General features: G+C 32.2%; 1 protein-coding gene across 1 annotated transcript; it reads left to right on the plus strand.

Annotated features, from left to right (window-relative positions):
• Positions 1 to 1,361: 1,361 nt before the first annotated feature.
• Positions 1,362 to 11,128, plus strand: LOC134278648 (serine protease inhibitor dipetalogastin-like). The gene is made up of 9 exons (XM_062760945.1): positions 1,362 to 1,496; positions 2,325 to 2,523; positions 5,502 to 5,645; positions 6,142 to 6,267; positions 6,423 to 6,542; positions 8,818 to 8,937; positions 9,155 to 9,274; positions 10,799 to 10,876; positions 11,034 to 11,128. The coding sequence occupies exons 2-8, from the start codon at positions 2,327 to 2,329 to the stop codon at positions 10,851 to 10,853; spliced, it is 882 nt and encodes a 293-aa protein (XP_062616929.1). The 5' UTR covers positions 1,362 to 1,496; positions 2,325 to 2,326; the 3' UTR covers positions 10,854 to 10,876; positions 11,034 to 11,128.
• The last annotated feature ends 2,100 nt before the right edge of the window (positions 11,129 to 13,228 follow it).

Here is a 13,228-nt window from a genome sequence, read left to right on the forward strand (position 1 = left end):
ATTGTTAAAAATAATTTATCACACATACTCATTAATTAAACACAGAAATTGAACTTGACAAATTATTTAATGCTTGTAGAGAGGTGTTAAAAAGTTCAATGCATATGGACACCATGCGTTACGAACATAAACCACAAATTTGTAAGTTCAGAAAAAAATTATTAGGATAATTTTAGCATGTTTGACAAAATAAATATATTATTTCATTTATATGCTAAGATAATGTACACATATATCATGCCAATTGATTTTATTTTTAAATAAAACAACATCTTTATGCCTATTCGAAAATTATGTCACATTTTCTGCAATTGAAATCCCGTAAATGCAATACAACAATGATCAATATTTTTTTATTCCTCAACTCATATCCATAAAACTATTTATACTATATCCTTACACAAGTATCCAGTCATACCAATATCAATCTATCTGCTTCCACTTTATTTATTGGAAAATAAAGGAGAAAAGAAATATATTTTAAAAATTCACCAGTATTGAAGAATGAGTTATAATTCGGAAATTTAACAGTGTATCATCACACAGCGGCCTCTTGGTCAATATCCTAGGGTGTTTAGTTCGTAAGTGCATGGCTTTAAGGATAATTCAGACAGCTTGAGCTCATATTAGACTGTCACGAGCACCCATTTCTTATCATTTTCGTACGATTGAAATGGTTTGTTTTCATGTTTCTAAGATCCTTTCAGGACAATTTAACACTCTTTCAACCTGGTGTGACGCGAAATTTTGGCCCAAGACGAAGATCAAGGTCACTTCCGGTTTCGTTAATTTTTTTTTTAAAAAACTTTCAAATTGTGATAAATTTGTGACGAAAAATGAAGCACAACCTATAGAAAATGTGCTTAAACGGGTTTTGATACTGGTTGTTAATTTCTAAAAAATAAAATCAAGTACAATTAAGCACTTAAATAAAAGTGAGTAAAACGTAGCGCAAGGATGATCCAAATATTAACATTCCTACGGCTCTCCCTTCTATTTCAAAGGCCATTTTGCCAATGTTTTGTGTTTTTTATTGAAACCAGTTTTTAAAATTTGATAATGATCACAAAAAGATACTAACTAGATAAAACACATGCCGCAAAGCACAGATTTATTGTTTTTAAGCTTCGTCACGGAACATTGGTTTTCATCGGTGATATTTGATTTTCTTTCAAGAATTGTTGAGAAAACTCATTTGTTGTAATAATTTGAAAATATCATACCATTCTATAAAGTAGCTTTTGAATAAATACATTTATTAAAGTGAACACTTAGAAATTTTGTTAAGTGTATTTTGCTGAAGGTGATTATTTCCCTAATGTAGCACCATACGTGTTAAATAAATCAGTGAAACGTCCGACGAGCGGAGGAAAGCAATACACCATCAATCATTTTAAAAGCTCAATATATAGAAGTGTCGATGTTTTTCCAATTATAATATTTTAAGTGTTTGAATCAGTATCGTTTATATTTGCATTTTGTGTTATTTATTTAAGGTAAGTTAGATATTTTTGATTTACATTTTACATGCAAAAATGTATTATTTATATTCATTTTATTTTATAAATATAATTTTTGGGCATATTCTATTAATTAAATTACAATTATCATTTTCTGTTCTAAATGAGCGAATAATAAAGTAAGTATGCTAAAAATCAATTTATTATCATTATTGAATAAAAATTTTAAAACTATTATTTGATTTATGCACTATATACATATACTATATACATATTAACCTGACTACATGAAAGATTTATAAAAAAAAAATCTGCTACTTTCTAATTTTTGTGAATAACTTTCTCGATATGAATTTAAATATAATAATCGATAATAACTGGAAAATATATATTAATTTTCCTTTTCACTTACAAGGCTTTAGACATGATTTATTCCCAAAGAATATGTAATAAAACTTAAAATGTACAATTATGTAGTGAATGGGAATTTTTATAATTTTTAAGATATATTTTTCGTTAACACTTCTGAAAGTCTTGTCTTACATTTCCGAGTTGAAATAGAATTTATCAATCTTTTGTTTTATATAACTTAATTAACTTAATTGTGAACAAATTAAGGTATTTTTTGAACATCTGGTCTTCAAACAATATTGTTCGCATAATAATGTCATTAATAATTATTACATCTCAATTTATTGTCAACAAGTACATAAAAATTCAAGAAAACGTCGCAAAACATCCAAGGGAATGATAGCCTTAAGTTCTAAATCTGTCAATATGTAACATATGCTGAACTGATGTGCGGGGGGCAATGTTCTCCCGACCTTTTTGAAAATTTCATGTCATTTTGGTTTTATTTTTCAGTCATGCAGCTCACATATTTGAAAGTATTAGTTTACACTGTTGTTTGTGCTACTGTTTCCGCGAGATTTTTTCGAAGGACCCAACCCCCACCCCCTCCGCCACCCCCTAGCACTCTCTGTAGATGTCCCGGTACCTCCGAACCAGTGTGTGGAAATGACGGCAACACGTACAAAAATACGTGTGAATTAAGCTGTAAACCGTATGTGCATTATTTCATTTATATATGATATACCGGTAAAATTTAATTATTGTCATTTGAATTCATTTTTACAATTTAAATCGTGTAATGATTTAAAATTTTATTTCTCCTTGAAGATTTCATAACTCTTTAATAATATTTCTTAAAATTTTGTTTTGAATTTCATTGATATGTGCACTATTTGAATTTATTTCATTTATATATGATATACCAGTAATACCGGTACTTAATTATTGTGATTTGATATCATTTTTACAATTCAAATAATGTAATTCTTATTTCTCCTTGAAGATATCATGACTCTTTAATAATATATATATTTTTTAAATTTTGTCTTGAATTTTATTGGCAAAAAAGACATTGTATTCAATGCTAAAATGTTCCCTCTTTAGTATACAGTCAATCAATAGTTTATATACAATTTGCACAAAGAAAGAATACCATTGTTAATATATTTAGATTTATCCTGACATGCATTTCTATTTTCCATTCATCTTTAATCCATCTTAATTTGCTTATTTCAATCTGCATCCATTCTAGTAAAAACTCCTAGTTAAAAATTCATGACACCTTTTTAATAAAATATTATTCACAATTTTCAGTGCACAAACTATTTCAGTAACCAAATGCACTGTTTCATTGTAATTTAGCACATTTAATTTTAAAAATTAGAATTACCACATTCCTATTAATATATTTTTTTCTTCAAATTTCGTTTGGTATTTTAATTCATGTTACAAATAATCGTGACATTGGTTGGCTTTCAAGCGTTGAAAGGAACACCGATCAATCAATCCGCTGTTAAACTTAGCACCTCTCTAAATCAAACTGTGTGGTAATTATTGTGTCCTTTTAGCATACAAATAACGTAAGCTTTGTGAAGCTTTTGGAATTATATCGCAGTAGTTGATAGACAATTCTGATGTCAGAAATAGATGAAAATGTTTCCCTTGTTTGGTTTTTCCGGTTTTTTGAGCAAAAAATATTTACAGCATCATTAGTACATGTACAAATAAATTATAAGCTATAAAATCGAAAAGAAAAAAGAAACAGTTATGCAAGAATTTTAATTCACATTCAATAAGTTTTTTTTTTGTTTCTATTGTCCAAGTCTTAAATTCAGTATTGTAAGCGTAACGTTTTCTTATTAAGGACTGATTTTAAAATTTGTGTGAAATATTGGTGTGTAAATTATACAGACTTGTCATGTAAGCATTTTTAATAAAGAGCACTTCATAAAAAATATGCCTTCATGCAAGTACATGTATGTATGATCTACACAAAAATGATTCACACTAAACTTAAAATATTCCTTATACATGTACGTATTTAACTTTTTAAATGTTTCAAAGCACCAAAAATATACTCCATGTTTGAGTTTTTTTCCTTATACATGTACAATGTTTACGTCCCTGTGACCTCATCGTGACGTCACCATAGCGCCTGTTTCTCCATACGTCTAGGTATACATGAAAATGGTATTCAAATCAATTTCTGACTAAGTAGAAAAACACAGCAAATGGAAATATAAGGTTGAATTACGTACTAATGTACACAGAGAAAGGATGTATTCAGAATCATCAAAGAGAAGAATATTTCTGAAAACACCACGGTCATTTGAAATTTATATTTTACTCAGATATTTTCTATCATTTATTCTTCTGAAATTTCCATATTTACCTTTTGAATCAATAATTAATAATGAAAAACTTTCAAATTTTGAAAGTAATGGTATACAAACATCATTTTTGTAGCTTTAATTTGTGTTGATGTAAGAAAATTGTAAGACAGGAACTTTTCAGGGGCACCGGCCCTGTCCTGAGATAGAAATTTACAGAGAACCAACAAAAATTACTGACCTTGTTTTACACAATTTGAATCCAATTTCACTCTGTTTTACAGTTTTCATAGGAAGAATCTCGATACTTAACACATTTAAATAAATGTATGGGTAAATTTTTTCTTCAAACCTAATTTCAAATTTTCCCATTAAACGATTCTACTGCTGTGGGTATTTTAATTAATTTAGTTAAAACACGACAATTTATTTTTTTCCCCTGTTATCTAGCTTTTATGCATGTTCAGTGACGAAACAAAAATACTTACATTTCCAAAAATATTCTGTAAGTTTATTTGCAAATTTGCTATTAACTACCGTGAGATGAATTAAGAAAATTTCCACTGTGATGTACCTAAAGTAAAAAAAAGTGCATTTTTTTTCAAAAAAGATGGTTGAATGACAAAAATATAAACACAAATCTTCTGAGAAATAAAGTAAAAAGAAGAAAAGAATTGAATTTTTGAGATATTCATGATGACATGAACTACGACGTTTCACGGCTGCGCATTTCATGAATTTCTCAGAAATTAAAAATTCATTCTCAAACAAATAGTTAATTCCAAAATACACCAAATTACAACGTTTCAAGCATTATTCAATACTAGTATAGCACACTTTCTTTGAAGACAAACTTTTTTTTTTCATATTTCTTATATCAAATCAGCATAATATATTAAGAAATACTGATAGAACGTACTTTTGTAGTTTATGATCTATATTCATACATTATGAAAAACTTTATATCAGTACCTGCACTAGCATGGATTTCTTTTCAAACAATTTGTATGCATTAATGACTTGATATATATAATATGTGAAATGTGTTTTATAGGGTGTGATTTTTTGTCCTTAAATTGCACAGAAATCATTATTTAAATTTCTGACAATTTGTTAGTGTACGGATTTTTCTGTCTATCTTGTGCTCGGTCATTACGGACATGACCGTTGTTTGAATTACGGTATGAAGCTGGTCTTCCTATTTAATGATTATATAAAATTTTATACTTTCACGACTAATGATATCAAATGAACACAACAACACGTTTATCAAAGTGTAAATATGTCTAGTAAATTATTTTAAAGAAGGTTCTTTAAAGATGTTGTTATATTGTTAAATGAAGAAATATTTATTTTACAGATTTGTGTACAAGATTCACGACGGCCCATGTTCGCAAGGTACATGGCAACAAGTTTCCAGACGCTGCTATTGTGCGGAGACCTACGAACCCGTCTGTGGAAAGAACGGGAAGAACTATGATAATGAATGTCAAGCGAAATGTGTGTAAGTGTGAGGGCATACCTTTTTAATTTCTCGTCAGATTTCTTATATTAACCATACAACTGATCGATGATTACTATATTTGAATAAAAATTATAAGATATGTATTAGAAATAATATAGTTTTTAAAGTAATAGATAAAGAATAAACGTTATTTCTTTGAAAAAATTAAATTTGTCACACATTCTACATATACCCTTGCAATGAGATAAGTACAATATTGTTAGATATGTCAAAGATGAAAGCAACCATCTCATTCAAAATGTTACAAAAATTAATCCATCCAAAGTATACAGCCTGTAGGTTTTTCGATACTTGCCAGCTGAAGACTTAACTAATGACTGAAAAATCGAAATGTCCGTCATTGCATCTTCTTTGTAACTATAATTACTTAATAGTAAAGCATTCTGTGCTTTAGTATCGTTAGAGAAATGTGCGTTTAATTTTAAACAATTGTCTTTTGTTGTCCTTTATAAACAAACGTTATATCCTATTACAGAGGTGTATCAGTATCACACGCAGGGAAATGTCAGGTTAAAATATGCCGCTGTATCGCAACATATGCCCCAATTTGTGCAAAAGACGGGAAAACATATTCCAGCAGATGTAGTGCTGAATGCGAATAGTAAGTCATTTTTTACAATCTTATTTATACAATCACTAACGAAATTTTCCATCGAGCCTTTTCTGAATGAACCAATGAATTTTATCAAAACTGTTGCCTGACGTCGCGTACTCTAATTTTAGACAAAACGTCTATTTTTCTTTTTATGATTTCAGTGGAGTTGAAGTTTTACACCAAGGGCCATGTCGAGCACAGTGTACCTGCTCGGCTTACTATTCTCCTATCTGTGGCTCTGATAATAAAACCTATATAAACCAGTGTGAAGCAGACTGTGCGTAAGTAAATACATATTACAAGAGTATTTATTCCTGCAAAAATCTTAATACGAATATCATTTTTATTGCTAAAATCATGTTGTAGATTTTGCATTTACCAAACTTCTAGTAAATTCAAAATTTACGGCATGGTTTGACCTGTAATTTTTTCCTCGAATGCTGTCACAGATGCCTTGGACAACTTTTATATAGCTTCATAAATATAAATATCGTTAACTTAATTTTAATTTAATATTTAAAAATTAATTTCTTAAGGAATTTCCATAAGTTAAAATTATCAGGATGTCCATCGTTGCTATTGCAACACACGGCATATCCGTTTTTTAAAAATTTCATTTGGTTAGTAAAAGCACACCAAATGCAAAAAAAGGCGAAGAAAATGGAATCCAATGCGCAGACTTTGGTAACTCTTCAGGCATGTAAAACACATGATTTTAGCAGAGAAGAACTGCTTCCTTCAACAAGCAATAATAATAATTCATGCAAACTTGTTCAACTTAATCGGTAATTCATTTTTATTTTGTTTTTATACAATGTCATTTAACAAATGATTAATTTACTTGCTTCTGTTCTGGCATTATTTTGTTGTTGTTGTTGATGATTTCTTGGTTTGTTAAACGTCCCTTCGGGAGTCGCTCGTGCGGCACAGTGATTTGATCGTCTGCTCTAGAGTCGTGAGGTAAGGAGTTGATCCTTACGTCGTGGGTTTGAATTTCACTGCGGGACAAGGAGACAATTCCTTCAGATGCGACCGTATAAACCGAGGTCCCGTGCCGCAGTAGGTGTTGTCCAAAAAAAAAAAATCTCTCACTGCTCAATGGCCGTAAGTGCCGAGTATAGGACGTAATTCTCAGCTCTCCGCCGGCAAGTGGTGGCGTCTCCATATATTTGCGAAAGGGACGTTAAGCAAAATACCATTAAAAAAAGTCCCTTCGAGGATTTTCATTCATAATGAGACGCCACGTCTTGCCAGTGGATCTCTGAATTTGTAGATATGTACTAATGAAATATGGCTATTGAGCAATGAGGGATTTATTTTTACATACAACACCAATGCCGACAAGGGACCTCTGTTTATACCGTCATATCCGTATTGGCAGTCTTCTTGTCCCGCCCCGCAAATGGGATTCGAACCTGTTGAGTAATTATAGTCAACTATATAAATTTATTTTTCTTATTTTGACTGAGCCCGCTGGGTTTTGCAGTTTGATTCTATCTTTTTTTCCCAAAACAGCAACAGCATATATTTTAAATAAGATCCTTATACTCGCAATTGTATCATATACTATACTTTAAAAATAGTACTAGTATTACTTCCATAATGAAAATTTTGATTATATTATGAGCTATACTGGAGCATGCTAAACAAACGTTCATTAAAATAATGATTGAAAACACTTGCTGCCATTAAAGTTCATTAAAGTCGTTATAGATTAATAATTCTGTCTTGGCATAGATAAATAATTTATCAGCCTGTAAATGCTTCAAATTTGAATTAATATCTTATAAAAGTGTCATTCGAAGGTAATTTAAAAACAAAGAGTATACCAAGTAGCGGCTTTTCTTGGCGGGTGTAAAATTTGGCGTTTGCCTCCTCAGAGGTATGCCAATAATATTGGCATGATTTATTTTAGAGGTCACAGGTTTCAGCTAAGAACACTAAGAAGAGTACAGAATGTTTTAGCGATTGAAATTTTAGCGGGCTACCATCAAAACGCCAAAATAAGCCAAAATTAACACCCCGCTAAAATAACCCGCTTTACGGTTATTCTGTGTAGCACATCCACATGAACATTGTGCAAAGGTCTGTAGAATAATTATTAATGCCGGAACTGCCACCGTGAATTTTCTAAAATGGGATTTTGATATACACTTACAAGACCCTTATAAGATGAAGTACAAAATATTACATCCATCAATAGGTCATCTGAGGAAAAGCTAGCAAAAGTCTGCCATTTTGTTCGTTTAGAAAGACAGAGCAACATTAATGCTTCATGCGTGAACCTTTCCAAATAAAATTTGCCATACTTAACACTTGACAAACGTTTGAACAATCACCGTACGAGCCTTTCCAAAAGAAGTCTAAATCAATTTGTGCCATAAGATATAATTCTTTGATATTCTCTATGCTGCGCGTAGTTTGAATACGTACATACATATTGATGCTGTAAGCTCTTTTATAAGCATGCATTGTTTAGTTCTGCATAAATATGACATTTGTGAAAAACTAAAGTTGTAATTATATTTATTGTTCTAAGAAAATTTTCTGATTCAGAAAGGTACAAAAGAAGTACACAGGAGTTTGTAGAAAGACCTGCACATGTCCACACACCTATGATCCGGTGTGTGGCTCAGACGGGGAGACGTATGACAACCTCTGCAATGCCAAGTGCGCGTAAGTACATACTGAGTATTATAAATATTCTTTGCATACTATTTAAACTTTAAAAAATTGTTTTTGGCATAAGATTGTTTTAATTATAGCATATAATGTTGCAATGACACTATGGAAAACAAAATAATATTCTGCAAAAAAATCTCAAAAACCTTCTTTTTGGCATACAGATAGAAAAAAATTAAGTTTTTGAATTGTAGTTTTTCTTTCTTTACAGTGGCGTTAACATAGAATCTAAAGGAGCGTGTCCAGACTCCTGTGATTGTCCTTATCAGTACAAACCGGTGTGTGGTAGAGACGGCAAGACCTATGGAACACAATGTGTTGCAGACTGTTTGTAAGTGATCAATAGAGCCTCTTATACTTCAGTTGTTAATGCAATATATTTCCCAAAAAAGCAAATGGTATTATATAGCTGTATTTTGTTTTTGTTTCTCGCCATGATTAATCTTATAATGCTGCCGTCTCATGAATGGTCGACTATAATTTTTCCGTTTGTCTAATCATGACAAAGAGCACCTGGCGGGTTTGACCGGTTTTCAGGAGGTGCTTACTCCTTCATGACACCTGATCTTATTTCTGACGTTTTAGAGGTCCGTTTTTGCTGTGATCCTGATGTGTCATGCTTCAGTGGACTTTTGACTATGATAATTGTTCGTTTTCTCCATATTTCTCGGGAGAACTTTGTGTATATTACAGGTCAATGGACTTATGATCTTGACTGAATACTGTTCGATATCTCCGAAATAACAGTTTTTTTTCCTAACAATGAATGATTACAAAAATACTCACATAAATATACTCTCTGAGAAAAAGTCTATTATAATCTTTTAAAATATTAATGATTTCTTTTAAGTAAAAAAAAAAGTAGATTTTCTTCAAAAATTCATATATACTGAAATCACTGTAGGCTACATTTGATATGAAAATTAAGACTTCCTCTATCAAAGTTTATTTCAATTTATTTGGCAAATAAAATATGGTAATATTGCAAGCCAGCGTTATTACACATAATGCAACTTTGCATCCTTCAGTATTTGCAAATTTAGCCTTTTTTCACTTGGCAATGCAGTCAACATGATAGCATTTGAAGGATGTTCTTCGATCCTTATTGCTTCCTAAATTATTACTAGAAAGAAAAATGCAGAGTTTTAATGTATTTCCCGAAGCTTTGTGTTTTTCATACACAAATAACAAAATTAATGGCAAAGAATCGAAGCTGATCAGATTAGGAGTTAACTTAAGTCATTAACAAAGCGAGCTAGTCGATCAGATAATCATGATTTATTGAAATTTTAGAACTGTAAACATCTTTTAATGAATAAAATTAGTTAATTTGCTTTACTGGGCATATGTCATGTTCCCTCATTAACACACCAATTTTCATCCGAATTTCACGTCTAACTTCCCCAAAGCTGATTTCTTCTATTAAATCAGTATTCCCCATGATAATCTGTATCTGTACAAAATATTATTTTGTACCGGCCCATGTTTATAGCGCCACTGGTCAGAGACCAGATCTAGAAGAGCTATGAGAAAGTACGATGTACGTCCGACTGTCTTTTTGTCTTTCATTCTATTCATTTGTAATCATATTTTTTTAAAATGCATTGCAACAAAAAAGACTTAACACGGAAATCTTTTTTCATATATGTTTGATATAAGTCCTACTGATCTGTCTTTATTAATTAAAATTAAAAGAACTAGAGTCTCAAAAGAGGCTTCATGTTTTATATTGCCCTTTCTCGAATTTATGCCATACATATTGAAATTGTTACGATTGATTAAAAAAGGTCTCCGATTTTTCAAGAAAAAAATACAAGTGCATTATGGCTATTATATGCAACATTTTTTTTTTCAGCAAAGTTGAAGTTGTGTCCGACGGAGAATGTCCCTCTTCAGTTTATAATGCCTAAAAGCCGACAAAAGGCACAGTCAAGTATGTTATCGATGTTCATACATCCAAAACAAATATAGTAGCAACATTTTTTTCTTTAATTTCAATATATGAGATCGTGAGAAATTTTGACATTTAAAAAAAGATTTGTATAGGTTTATGATAAAAGTGTCTGATCTTTTGCTGTTTACTTTTGCAGATTCAGAAAAAGTGGGTGTCAAAAAAAGAGTTCTTGTTGAATCATAAATACCATGTTTTTTGTTTTGTTTGTAAATAAATGCGGGTTGACTCTTATCTGTTTCAATATATTCCGCACATTATATTGTAACATATAATGTCAAAGGGTTCAGGTGGACAATAGCATTGCTAAAATTCAGAGGACGTTAGTACACATAACCCTTGATCTGCACGATATAATCAGATTCATTGCAATTTATCTGACTTCTTATCGGACTGACGTAAAATGTACAAGAAACAACATTGATTAATGTTTCCAATTGACGTAGTGAGTTATAAACTTATGTCAAATAAAAAAATCCAACAAGATGTGTTTGTGAAACACTATGCCCCCGATGGTAATACAATTCTGGAGTGGGGCGTAGACTACAGTGCAATAGCTATTGCCAGTGTTAAAGTTTTTCAAATATAGGTAAAAGATTACAGGTGAGGTCCCATGATCTAAAATTTCTTTACCAATAGAAAGGTCACGTCAAAAGGAACATCCATATCAAATATGAAAGCCTTACCCTTGATAGTGCAATAGATATGGGCTAGGTAATAGTTGCCGCAAGACAAACAGACATACAGACAGGACAAAACAATATACCCTCGATCGAGATATTTCGATCCAGGGGCAAGAAAACACCTTCAAAGAATGTTGTGTAAACCTGGCTTAACTAGGGTGTTTATGGAATTTGTTCGCCAGTAGAGTACATTCCACAATGTTAAACCCCTGTCACACCGGGGCTGCGTCCTCACGGCGACTGCACGGCGTCCTCAAAAAATACAAAACGCCGTTGATGTAAACCGTGAGCTCCACTGAAACTCCAAGAACGCCAGGGGACGGGATCACTTTGAGCATGCACAAAGTACGCGCCGTGTGATCGCGGTCTGATAAGAACGCAGTAGAAACGTAGTATGATCGCCGTAGCAGCGCGGTGAGATCTCCAACAACGTAGTGGGAGCTCCGTATAAACGCCGTGAAGTCGAACATGATCGCGGCATGAACGCTGTGATAGTAGACTGCGCTTCCACGGAGACCTCACGGAGATGTCGCGGAGTCCTTGGAGATGTCACTACGTTTCTATCGCGTTTTTACGGCGCTTCTAATGAGATTTATCGTCTTGTGATTTTTTCGGCTGCGATTACACGGCGACAGCACGGAGTTGTCACTATCATTGCGCTATACAGCGTCCGTTGGCGATCATAACACGGCGTTGTTCACAAAACGAGAGCAATGGGAAATTTGATTAATATTTTAAACGTATTTATTGCACTAGGAGCATTTATGTGAAAAAATGGAAGAGAATATTACACAAGATCTTGTTCTGTTGTTCATGTTGTTTCAATTAAAATTTGTAGAAAACTTTTCGGTGTGTTTAATTTTTTTTTACATTAAAAATAAAATAAAGAAAATCTATCAACACAACTCAACCGATGAAATTGAAAAAAAGGAGTTTATTCATAAAACTATTAATAATTTAGTACTAAATTATTTAAATATAGAACATTTTTGATTATTAATATTTCTTGGCATGATTAGAAGTCTTTTCATCGTGTAACTTGAATCTTTAAACAAAAATGTGTTACATTCCTTCTAAATATATATATCAATCAGTATAGAGCGCATTGTGAACGTATTGTGAACGCAGCCAGCGCAGTGAGAACGCCGTGAACACGAGGTGAAAACTCCTAACGCGCCGTGAAAACTCCGCGGAAGCGCAGTCAATCGCCGAGAGATCTCCGTGGGAACGCAGTAGAACGCCGTTAGATCGCCGTAGAATCGCGTCCGTCGCCGCAAGGACGCCGTAACATCTTCATATTGTGAAAAATTTACAGAAATTTGTGCAATTTCCCTGCGATTCCACGGCGATTTAAAAAATTTAACAACGCCGTAATGACTCCGTGTGAACGCAGTTGGTGTGACAGGGCCTATATATATAGTGCAACATTAATAAATAAAACGTTTTCTAATCAAGGATTAGGAATTACATTTCTACCGTTACCAGCTAAAACCTAAACCCTATATGTATCAATGCCACCGTTTTCATATGTGGATATCATGATTGCTAATGAAAATTGTGCAAGCATTTGCAGCTTGACATCTGGAAACAAAAGTAACTTTAGTGAAATTTTTTTCATGATCAGCATACATTTTACAATAACCTTCAATGC

This window comes from Saccostrea cucullata, unplaced genomic scaffold (assembly GCF_032062105.1).
Source record: "Saccostrea cucullata isolate Sc308-1 unplaced genomic scaffold, CSIRO_AGI_Scuc_v1 ctg664, whole genome shotgun sequence".
In the NCBI taxonomy this organism is placed as follows: domain Eukaryota; kingdom Metazoa; phylum Mollusca; class Bivalvia; order Ostreida; family Ostreidae; genus Saccostrea; species Saccostrea cuccullata.